Source organism: Lepisosteus oculatus, chromosome 8, assembly GCF_040954835.1.
Source record: "Lepisosteus oculatus isolate fLepOcu1 chromosome 8, fLepOcu1.hap2, whole genome shotgun sequence".
Taxonomy (NCBI): domain Eukaryota; kingdom Metazoa; phylum Chordata; class Actinopteri; order Semionotiformes; family Lepisosteidae; genus Lepisosteus; species Lepisosteus oculatus.
Window position 1 is genome coordinate 15,694,390 of NC_090703.1, and position 12,245 is coordinate 15,706,634.

Consider the following 12,245-nt stretch of genomic DNA (forward strand, 5'->3'; position numbering starts at 1 on the left):
ATAAACACTGAAAAAGGTCACAACAGGGTCTTGAATTTACATTGACCTTGGGCCTTTCCAAAGGCTGTCTTCAAAATCAACCTGCTCAACGTTTTCCTTATTGGCACATACTGAATGTTATTGATGCCATGTACTGTATGCTCTGTTTTATTAAACCCGCCCCACAAACCTTTAAAAACATTGAGTAACATCAATACTCAGAAACTTTGTACCTTTACTGCCAAGGCTTCAGAAAAATAATATGAAGGAAACAATTTAATGGTAAAATTATTTTTATGTAATTTAATTCTAATTATTAAAGAACGGCGTTTTTATCCTGTGGGTTTTCTCCATATAGTATGCTCTAGTTTCCTCCTACCTTCCAAAGACATGCTGAACAGTCAATTGGTGTCTCTAAAGAGTTCTGGTGTGACTGGCGAGGAACTGCCCTCCTGTCCTGGCCCTGCCTTGGGTCCTATTCTGTTGGGATAGGCTCTTACTATCCTTACCAGCAATACGAGCCTTCTGATCATGGAAAGATGGAACTCTAACAAACGACAAAAATAGTCTTATTAACATAACATATAATGGTGGTGTCCTTGAAACCTTGATTCATCCTGAAAGAAGACTGCTGGGAAGTCCACATACAGAAAGGTGTTTCTCACCCCATATCTGTGAGCACTGAGCCCATGTGGCTGTTTGGCCATCTAGTTTGCAAGGATTATTTATATATATATTAGCCAGCAGCCATATCACTCTAAAGCTCACAACTGGCAACCCATTGAAACTAAGCAGGTATGAGCCAGGTCGGTACTTGGATGGGAGACCTCCTGGGAAAAACTAAGGTTGCTGCTGGAAGAGATGTTAGTGGGGCCAGCAGGGGGCGTTCACCCTGTGGTCCATGTGGGTCCTAATGCCCCAGTATAGTGATGGGGACACTCTACTGTAAACAGGCGCTGTCCTTCGGATGAGACATAAAACCGAGGTCCTGACTCTCTGTTTCATTAAAAATCCCAGGGTGTTTCTTGAAAAGAGTAGGGGTGTTTCCCAATGGCCCTTACCAATCATGGCCTCCTAATAATCCCCCTCTATGAATTGGCTTCATTACTCTGCTCTCCTTCCCACTGATAGCTGATGTGTGTTGAGCGTTCTGGTGCACTATGGCTGCCGTCACATCATCCAGGTGGATGCTGCACATTGGTGGTGGTGGAGGGGAGTCCCCATTACCTGTAAAGCGCTTTGAGTGGAGTGTGTATATAAGTGTAAGCAATTATTATTAATTATATAACAACGATTTGCCAAAACATATAAAAGATCAAAATAAAGACTAACAGTAGCAGAAAACTATAACAAATCAGCAAAAGCATTATTTCTCAAGGCTCCTTCGTTATAAAGAATAGGATGACAGTGTGTACACCATATTAAACCGAAAGAGACTACAGCCAAATACTAACTATTGTACTCAAAGGTGTACAGGAATATTTTCAAACATAAGGAGAGAAATAAGGAGAATGTCTCGCCACGGAAAGATGCTAATAAAGCTTTAGATATTTTGAATAGCAACAACATCCGGGCTTTTGAGCGTCGTTGGATACAGGATCAACAGGAGCTCTGGCTGAGAAGTACAACTGAAGAAGTTGTGGGCATTGAAGCAGGTATTTTTAATTTGCGCAGATCTTCACGTTTTGAATGTTTTACCAATTATTAAGTCAGCAGTTCTTGTTATTTTTATAAGACCTTTGCTTCTGCACTTTTCGAAGAAAAAAACAAGAAGCAGAATGTACAACGTTATATCATTGTTGTAATTCCTGGAAACATTTTTGAATTTACTTTGTAATTAAAAACAGCACCAGGAGATCATTTGGGAGATTAAGTCATTTCCCATTGGATTTTATACACCTTTGCTTATTTTAAATATACATACAGTTTTGGGGGTTTCTGTTATTCAAACCATACTTTAGTTTATTTTTGCATGTTGATTCAGTAAAATGTGAAATTTCAGTGTCGCAGGGTTTGTTTTCTCCCTTCTTTTAATAATATAACTCGCATGAAGGTTCGGTTCTGTTTTTCTCGTCGTTCCAAACTAACCGGAACCGGAGCTTTCTATGAGAATTGGACAAGCTTTTTAACGTTAAAATGTATATATAAAACGAAATAATTATGTATATACCCACAGACATATAGTGTTTATGAGTTCAGATATGTACATATTTATAAGACAAAGTACACCATTCATTTAACGTTGTGGACAAGTAATACCGTCGTCTGTGTCACCAAATTTGTTGTCTCTTAAGCAGAATGAAATGGGCATCTAGGAAACATCCTTTCTCCGTTATATCATTAGTGGTGGTGATTTTCCCACTGATCTTTGAGTGTTTTTTTGTTGTTGCTTGTTTTTGTTTCCTAGACATTCTTTGCATTTTGAAGTTTAAATGTAGTTAATTGTGTTCAGGTTAGGATGCAATGGACATCAGGAAAGGCAGTTTAGACGCAATCTCAAGGCCAGCATCTAGCTGTCGCTCCCGCCCGGGGAGCCGTGCCTCAGGCGCCGCTCTGCAGGAGAGAGGTCGGGTCAGCAGCTCCAGTTCGGGGTCTCTGGTGGTTCTCACCCCAGAAGCAGCAGAAGTGCAGGTACAGTTCGCCGCCTTTCTGTTCTTCACCTTCAATGTGTGTGACCGAAGTTCGCCACCTTTCTTGTGCAAGCAGTTAAACAAGCACTGAGCTACCTATACAATACTGTATTAAAATTCAACTTCTCTTCTTAAACCTGACTCGTCTATCAACTTTTTGATATCAAACACAAAACTATAAAAGTGCAATAATGACTTCATCCAGATAGGAGGTTATGGTAGGTTGTCAAAGTTAGTACTAATAGAAGAGTGCAGATCATGGGGATCTTAGACAGAAGGCCGTTAAATAATTACTTTTCTACATTCAGTCTTGTTTGCTTACTTTAACTGCTTCAGATTTTTAATAGAATTTAACAGAAATACAGGTTGCATAAAATGTAACAGAGTGGGCAAAATGAGACTGAAATAAGTGAAAGTTCTGTAAACCCAATGTATGATATATACAGTAGCTGCAAGTTAAACGAGCCAACACTAATCTACTGTATGCCTGACCTTTCATTTCTTCCTTTAGGATAATATGATTGTTTTGGAAAACATTAGCTTCTCTTCAGATTCTTCTGATGGCTTAGATGATGAATTGAGATCTGAGTTTGATCATCTTGCTGCAAACAGAGAAGGAGGCAACAATCACATGAGCTTTGTTCCTGAAGAAAAGGGAGATTCAGACATATATGGGAAATCCCCCTGTAAAAACATAGGTATGGTGGTATACTGTATATGAGTTGGTTTGCACTATGACAATGGAGAAACACCTTGCAGATTGCTGTAGGTTATGTAGGTTATTAACCTAGTTTGCAACATAATTTTCTAACCACTCACTCTGCAGGAAACAGATTTATATGTAGAAACATAGATTAAGAAGGTTTAAGACATCTTACATAAACTAAGGGATCTATTATTGTAAGTCATCCATAAAGTTACTGTACTAATTATGGTTTAAATGGACCATGCAACTTGATGACAATGATAACAGTCTACGTTGAATCATTTATCATTTTGTTCTGAAGTAAACATCATTACAATTGTTATATAATGTAATACCTGTTGATATCTGTCTATTAATAGAATGTTGATAGATTGTTTAAAAAATTAAATGGATATACTTAAAGTATTAAGTTAAAGTATTATACTTAAGTATTGCAGAAGGTTACTAAGTGATTATAAAAATATAGTTTTGATTATAATTAGTGCTTATTTAAAGATAGTGAGTATTTCAATAAAAAGAAAAATGTTAACATAAAGATTGTTACTGATTTGATTAATTTACATTAGCTCTTTTACCAATAACTGGTAGTGGAGTTTAGTGAATCTCTAATGGAAGAGTTAGTTGCATAATGTTATGTTGAATTTACATATAGCTTCTCTTAGTGAATGATTTAGATGATCTTGAAAATGATGGTATGACAAGCCAATGTCTTCAGTTCATAAAAAGTATTCATGTATTGGTGTGTATTGTTTTTTTTATTTTACTTTCAGAAACTAATACCAGCCTGGAAGAGTTAGAAGACAATGGTGATGAAAGTAAGAAAATATTTATTGTTTATCTTGTTGTATTTATTTAACAGTGTTCTTTCAATGTATAATAAAATATAGTGTAAAATATAAACTATGATGGCTATGCTATCTTTTCTGAGGCTATACACTGTACATAGAAGTAGCACAGTATTAATCAGACCTACTGTGTGCATACATAAAAAAAATTAAATAATTTGCCGAATGTTTTATAATTTTACAACAGCTTTGTTATTTTTTACTTATGCCATTCAGCAATTTTTGTTCTCCTAAACTGAATAAAATGTTCTAGATTCCTTAAAGTTTGATGAGTCGGATGAAGAGAATGAAGATCCAGAGCTCCAGAAGGCCATTCGGAAGATGAAGAAGCTGGACAACATACTGGCACAGAAAGTTTCACGGGAAAGAGAAGTGAAGAAACATGGAAAGAAAATGCGACTGAAACTATGGGAAGAACTACAGGTAACGAGGTCTAATTTAAAAAGCTTGTCTTTCTGAGCCAACCTGTGCTATACGCCTTTGCTTGAATTAATTAAATAATTCTGATGAGGTTTTCTTTTCCTTGAAGAGTACAAAGCTGGAAGGGGTTTCAGAGAGTCACGACGAAGCAGAAAATACAAAACTATTTTTGGCTTTGACTTCTTCAAAAAGTATGTTTTCATTTTATCTTTTAACATTTACATTAATTAAAACAACGTTTTTTTTTGCCTTTCTTTAATATTTAAATGGGAACATCTGAGTGTCGTTTTATTTTTAGCCAAGTAGGCACAGAATCTTGGTAAGCTTTGGTTTCCCGTTCTGTCAACCTAGTAATCTATTAATGTTCTATCTTTTAATTATATTTAGGTAATTCTGTCACCTAGAGAACACATTTTATTGCTTCTTGCTTTGAGTGATGTACTGTAGGCTGGACTAAACCAACTGAACAAATTTGATGTTTCTGCATGCAACTTTCACCTCAGTCTGTAAAAAAAGAAAAATGTATATGATGTATGATTTAACTTATCAATCCATTTATTACGTTTATTTTTTCAAATCAGTTTCAGGTTCCAGCGAAGATGTGGATTTTATACCTGTATTTGATACACAAATTCCAGTTGAAGAGTATGGCCAGAGAATCAAGCCTTCTGAGCAAAGTAAGGAAGCTGTCTCTTCAGAACAGGATATCTCTGCATATCAAAAACGTATCTGTGAATATTGTACAGTAGTTCGTTTTACAGACCTCTGGAAAAAACTCAACTTCAATGACACCTAATACAGTTTTTGGATTAAATATTTTATAAGGGTACATTTTTCCATAAAAAATAAAAAAGAGAAGATAGCAAAGGTAATTATTATGGTCATGGTGATGCAAGAAGCTTAAATTAAATCAATGCTATGAGATCCTGTTGCTGCAGTGTCTCAAATAAAAGGCAGAGATTAAAGCACATTAATCTAGTGCACTTTCCAGGGGCTTCCAGTAGATGGCAATATCATATCAGCAAATAAGTGAGGTTCTCAGCCTTAATAGTCTTAGTCAGTTTTATGCATGTTGTGTGTCAGTTAATTGCAAAGTAACATTTTCAGTAAATTAATAATTTAACAAGTAGAGGTTAATTCCACACTGAAAAATAAAAACATAGAAGAAAAGCTCAGCATTTCTTCAGTCTTCTTTAGTATACTTCTTTTCAGTGTGGAATAAAGCTTAATTCAAATTGTATGTCTTTGTTTTTACTTTTCAGCACCAAAACAACCTGCACTTGTTAATTTATTGAAATTATCTTCTTTTTCATTTTAGGTTATGGGGCTCATATTATGTATTTTTCTCATGGAACATTTAAAATATTTAAAATAGATGAAAGAAAAAATGCACTTACAGTAGTAAGAATCTGGGTCACATACAGTAATTAAGAGACTGCAATCACATCAAAAATGTTTATTAATGCGTAGCAGATTAGGTTAAATTAGAAATTTCTGCATTGCTCAAAATGACTTATTATGTTTAATATCTAAAAAGTTTAATCTAACCAGAACATTTTATGAATAGCTTTAATATATGACATACAGTATCTTTGAGGAAGTGCATGTTGGACTAATGTGCTCGACAGGCTAATGTTAGACTCTTCTGTTTTTTCTTTATTGAATTAAAAGGTGACAGTTCATTTAATCTAAGCAGATGGAACAGAATTATTTTAGTGCCGGACAGTTTTAAAGAATGGAGTAAAAACATTGGTCTGTGATTCTTATTTCAGTTCATGACAACCAGTGTAAAAGTACAGAAACTTCAAGAGTGTGTCCAGATGAAGACAAGTCAGATCTGGCAGCCAGGGGACAATGTGATTTCAACAGAGGCAAGAAAAAACAAGACTTTGTGAAGAAAAATATTGAGGTATTTCAAGGGTCATAATGCCAATCACTGTGCTAGAAGACCTTTCAGTGTATTGTATGTTATTTATTAAAAATCTGTGTGTTTTCTAATTTCATGACATTTAAACATTGTTGTATTAAATGATTCTCTGTTCTAGTTAAACTGATTAACAATTTCCACACTGAATATGAGGAATTCTTGGAGTCTACCATGATTTTCTTCCCCATTCTAGTTGCCCAATCTGCTAGTTGATTTTTTAAGGCACAGTTCAAATGGCATTTATCAAACCAATCATCTTCAGCATTGCACAAATATCAAGCAGAACACAAATGTCCCACAGAAGTCCATTATCAGTTACTACATATAGAAAACAAATCAAATAGGCCACACAATGGGATTATGCAAATTACATAAAATAGTATTCCAAATATTTTTTCTTAACTACAATACTAGCACTCAATGCTGTTTTACAATAAGGAACAAACAAAACTTTTCATATCAACTTTTGATACACAACTTTTAATAAACCTTTTTAACAAAAATCTTTTAATATCATAGTACAATCTAGTGTATCAGTGGGTTGTTTTATAGTGGCATACACATGTAAAAACTATGAGTATTTCGAAATGGCCTTTGCTGGATTAAGATGATAAATTAGAAAGTAAAACATCTATTCAAAACAAGCAATCAAATCTAGAATATTTTCATTCTGTGTGATAGTAGAAGCCAGTGGAATTGTAACTGTTATAAATTTCATTAACTTTTTATTCTTATTTCCTTATTTTCAAAAACATGACAGATGGCTAAGGATGCAGGGAATCAAGTGCTTATGACAGATGAAGAAAAGAAAAGACTGGCTGAACTTCTAAAAGACATTGACAAAGATGGAAACGCAGAGCTTCCAAATGATGAGGTACTTTTTGATTGCCTACACATGGATAGAATTAAACAGAATCTTAGGCTGCCAAATTCCAACATGTAAGCCCACAACAATGAGCATGTTATCATTCAGATAAGTTGGCAGAGGGCTATGTGTAAATTTAATATATTGTAATTGGACAATGTAGAGTTTCTTTCTGTCAGTAGCCTTAAGATAAATACATTGCTTCTCATCAGGAAAAAGGTATATTAAGTCGACAGTGTATATATCTAATTTCAAGCCTCCACGAGTGAGTATATGTAGGAAAATGAAGACAACTATGACTGTTTTTATTGACAACAGAAGAAAACATCTATACAATTATTGTATAATGGAATCAACTGAAGTGACCATTTTATGGTAATTAATCCCTTGTCTCGCAGAATAAAAGCAAACACTACAGTAGCTTCCTAAACGCAACACAACTATATAAATTGACTAGTCAGAAAGAAGAGAGCTTGGAAAACTAAAATTATTTACATGTATGCTAAATACCTTTACCTTCTTTATAAATACCTTCTTTGGATAAAGAAGTACCCCCTCTTCTCAGTTTTAAGTGCACCTCTGCTTATATTTCACTTGTCGCCTGGTTTGTGTTCACATGTTCAATCTATAAAGGGTCATTGGGTTGAATTTTTCAGTGCCATTGAAGATTCAGGAAAAAGGGGACCTTGCATAATAAAAATTCAGGTCCTTCAATGTGTCTGTGCTGTACAGCCCTGCAATGTATCTAATTTTTCTTCTATGGACAAATTTCAGAGCAGCAGTAGCTTATCTGTAACATGGTGACCAACATCATACACAATATTCTAAATGAGACCTTATTAGTGCATTATGTAATTTAACTTGATTGATTTGAATTCAGTTCTATGCTTTTCAGTATATTATCTGCATTTAGTATATTGTCTGCAAACTTGACTAGTTTAGATAGTATGCCAGAATCTAGGTCACATACATACAGTAAATAAAAATAAGAACACAACGTTTCGGCTGTGGAGCCTTCTTCAGGTGAGAGGTTTCTCTCTTCTCTTTTCAGCATGGAATAAACCTATTACTTGTTCCTTTGCAGACTACACATGCTGAGGCAGCTACCCACCTGAACTAAGTAACGATAAGCATTAGTCCTATTATAGATTCCTTATTAAAAATCTTATTAACTACTTTTTTTTCTCTGCTTTTTTCTAATACATATTCTAAAACATATGATTTGAGCCTAAGTGTAACCAGAATTGTAACCCTACCCCCTACCCTATGGTAATTTGTAGGATTCTAACCAAAACGTTTATGATGTACTCGGATGCTCTCTTCATGGTATGAGGCTGGGGGTTTCCTATCTTGTTTCTTGTCAGCTCTGTTTGGTTTTCTATGTTTCTTAAAGGCACCAGCAATTGAAGAACTATCATAATTTACTTAATTGAAAAACTTAAGTCAAAAATTAGGTTTTTTGGGTTGTTGTGACCTGAGCCAGAATGAAAAGCTGCAGACACGCAGGCCATCCAGAATCGGAACTGGACACCCTTGTATTAGAGTATGGTAAATGGCAATTTCAGCTTGCCATGCTATTGTACGTTTAAGGGATTACGATTGGATGGCTTTGTCCTAAATGATAATACCCATGTTTTGTGTAAATATGTTCTGCAGTATATAAGAAAGCAACAAAACCATGACCAATGATAATCATGGTTTCCATAAAAGGTTAGTATGTTTGAGTGAGCACATTACTTTTCAGTCTTGACCTACTTGCATTTGGCCAATTTTCTGTTTAACAGAAAAACTGTGACAAATGGTAATTTATGATGCAATTTTCAGTTTACTATTGCAAACAGAAATTGGTACTGGACATAATGATCTTGGATGAAGTGTGAGAGGATAAATTGCACAGTAACACATGCTTTGTCTGTGCTTCCAATAGATGAGAACTCACTCGTCTTTGGGAAGCATTTGTAAAAGGACATAATCTTGATTTATCTTCTGGCTTCAGATATGAAAAAAAGCAAATTCGGAGCTCCATCAGACAATTAGAGTTTGTTGAGAGCTATTACTCTGCTAGGAATTATTACTGGTTTAAACTGGAGTAGGGTCTTGAGTGACACAACATGTAAAGTTTTCTGTGACCTTTGAGGTTAGGGATCCCTCTAATCAAGAGACTACTGGGTCAAAATTGAGTTATGTCATTAACCACTGAATAGGATTACCCAGGGACACACAATCTGACAGATGCTGCAAGAGTTTAGAGTTATAATAATATTTACTTGCATTAAATTGGCCATTTTATCTATAAGGATAAACTGTTTATATACAGGACAGGAACCTCCCCATCCACCACTGAAGTGCACCCCCCTTGTGTGCACTCTGTTTGCTTTGAAAACAGGAAAAACAGTTAAAAAACTCAGGCTCACTATAAATCGCAGATTTTATAGCATTGTCCACTGAAGTGCAAAGGTATTTGCACGGCAATTGATTTTGTCCTTTTAACCTGTCAATTTGGCATTTGCTGTTTCTGTCGCACCTGGTGTTATACTGCGTATTTTATATTCTGTTTAAAAGTTATGTCATAGTATAGGCCAAGAATCAAATAAACAGTCAAAAAATTATTTATTCTACTTACTGTTCCTGTATTATAATTTCTGCTATAAGAATTGTTACGATAATTTATCACTTACCAAAGACTGTAATCTTCTTATACGGTATATCTAATATAGTTCTTAGATAGCTAATTAAACTGATTTGTTGGTTAAAATTTCTTTTTAATTTAGAATACATTTGCATTAATTAAGGTTCTCAATATTATAATTTCCTAGATTCCTTAAACAATTTAAGAAAGGTATATTTTATTAATATTATTCTGTCTATATTTTGTGAAGGAGATTCAGATTTTCATTCAGCAGCTTGTGGAGTATATTGTGTCTTGACAATGTTTTGTGACTTCTGTACTGTTATGTTTCCAGGGATCCAGATGCTCCATGCTTTGTGTTAGTTCCTGTAAGGCATGACTTTCATGCAAATTCAGCCTTATACATTTTTTCCATTGTGTCATGGATGTTGAATTTGGAGATGGTTTCAGAATTTATTTCTACATAATGAAAAACAGCTATTCATGATATTATTTATTATTAAATGATCTGTAATAACAATTAGGCACAATATGTTCATATGTATTTTTCTTGTAGTCCTTCAAGAAGTGTAAAACATATAAATTGAAAAATCCACTTAAATGGATTTACTGTTTTTAAGTTAGTCATATTGCTTTCTTTTATTATTTCATGGTTCTATATGCTTGTTTTTTGGAGACCTTGTGATGGCTAATTTTAAAATGAAAGCAGAACCATTTTGTCTGAAGAATTTATTTTAGAAATATAGGAGTAAAACATATATTTTACTCAGAGCATAGTAAAATGCGAATATGTCATATGAAAAGTCTTTAAAGTCTGTTTAATACAGTAACAGAAAATCATAGAATATGCCATAAAAGCTGTATGAACAACAATATCACTAGGTAGTCTAATGTTATGTAATACTGTATACAATTAACATGTTGCTTTCTTTGAAGAGATACAGTACTTTATCAGCTTTTGTAGGGTGAGGCAGTGTGTGTTCATACAAATGCATAATCTGAATACTATTTTTGTGAAGATTTGTTCTGGAACCCAATGTTCTTTTGGACGAAATCCTTTCACAATATTTCTATGATCTCAGTTTAAGTCCTGAAGGATAGAAGTGTAGTGATGACGCTAATTCTGAACCAAGGGAAACGTATATTATAATGTAGTACAGATGCATTGAGTAATTTGTCTTGCTGTCCTTGATTGAAGAGACTACTGTATCATAGCATCCTTTTGTAGGTCAGATGGAAAGATGTCCCAGGACATTTAAATACAGTATTTTTTTCTGGGTTTTGTTAAGATCTGTGGTAGATCTACAGTATGACTTCAAGGGTTATCACCCACACGTTAATGAATCATCGAAATTCCAGTTTATATAATCCTCTAACAAAAAATTGCCCTTTGACTTTCTGCCTTTATCATTTCAACTTACTGGTTGATACTGTAAGAGACCGTAAGAGGGTCTGTGAATTATTGCACATTTACCCAGGGAAAGCTTGGGTTTGTCTTTATTATCAATTAAACTGATACATTAAAATTCTGTTCTAAGCTGGTGTTGGATATAAATTTATTTATATTTATTTTTTATTTAATATGACCGATCTTAATTTATTCTTCAGCTGTTGTGCGACCCTGTATTTGATAAAGCAGTTCGAAAATGGATGGATGATCTTAAGTGATCTGAGCCTATCTGCTCAGAGGTGGAGCTAAGTTAGGGCTGTTTAGAACAGTAATGGGGTAATGGGAGGGAGACCTCTAAGGAAAACCAGGTTGCTGCTGTAAATGGTTTTGGTAGAACAGTAGGTTGTAATTTACAACATACATTGAACTGAAGTGCTGACTACCTGGTCATTAAAAATTGTAAGGCACTGTAAGAGTACTGTAGGTGTATTAATCACAGTGTCCTGTCTGAATTCCTCTTTGTGGGTGCACAATCTGCTTGCCTACATTTCCCCTTAATTTAAGTGGTGAAGTAGTTTCTTACTTCTCCGCCCAATCTGCCATGTAGTGGGGCTGTTGTTGCTGAATGGATGTCACCCTGAGTCCCTGTCTATAAATAAAATGTTTTTGGATCCATTGGGATGAAAAGTACTATGCAAGTGCAAGCAATTATTTTTATTTATTAAGGGAGTTTTTTTTTGTATTTTGGGATCCACACTTCCAGATGGTTAGTTTTATTTCTTAGTGAAGTGCTAAATGGAAGTGTCTGTTTTCTGCATTATTGAGTAATGACAATGTTTAGGCATGAGCAAGCA

The 12,245-nt window shown here is 34.6% G+C and overlaps 1 protein-coding gene across 6 annotated transcripts in view; it reads left to right on the forward strand.

The window, feature by feature from the left end:
• Positions 1 to 1,562: 1,562 nt before the first annotated feature.
• Positions 1,563 to 12,245, forward strand: part of fsip1 (fibrous sheath interacting protein 1) — a 105,194-nt gene continuing 94,511 nt past the window's right edge. For all 6 annotated transcript variants that reach the window (XM_015350764.2, XM_015350768.1, XM_069193293.1 and 3 more), the window contains exons 1-9: positions 1,563 to 1,634; positions 2,432 to 2,610; positions 3,121 to 3,307; positions 4,086 to 4,130; positions 4,414 to 4,583; positions 4,690 to 4,771; positions 5,162 to 5,257; positions 6,353 to 6,489; positions 7,268 to 7,381. In XM_015350764.2, coding sequence (XP_015206250.1) covers positions 2,443 to 2,610; positions 3,121 to 3,307; positions 4,086 to 4,130; positions 4,414 to 4,583; positions 4,690 to 4,771; positions 5,162 to 5,257; positions 6,353 to 6,489; positions 7,268 to 7,381 — 999 coding nt within the window. In that variant the 5' untranslated portion in view covers positions 1,563 to 1,634; positions 2,432 to 2,442. The remainder of the gene's footprint in view (positions 1,635 to 2,431; positions 2,611 to 3,120; positions 3,308 to 4,085; positions 4,131 to 4,413; positions 4,584 to 4,689; positions 4,772 to 5,161; positions 5,258 to 6,352; positions 6,490 to 7,267; positions 7,382 to 12,245) is intronic.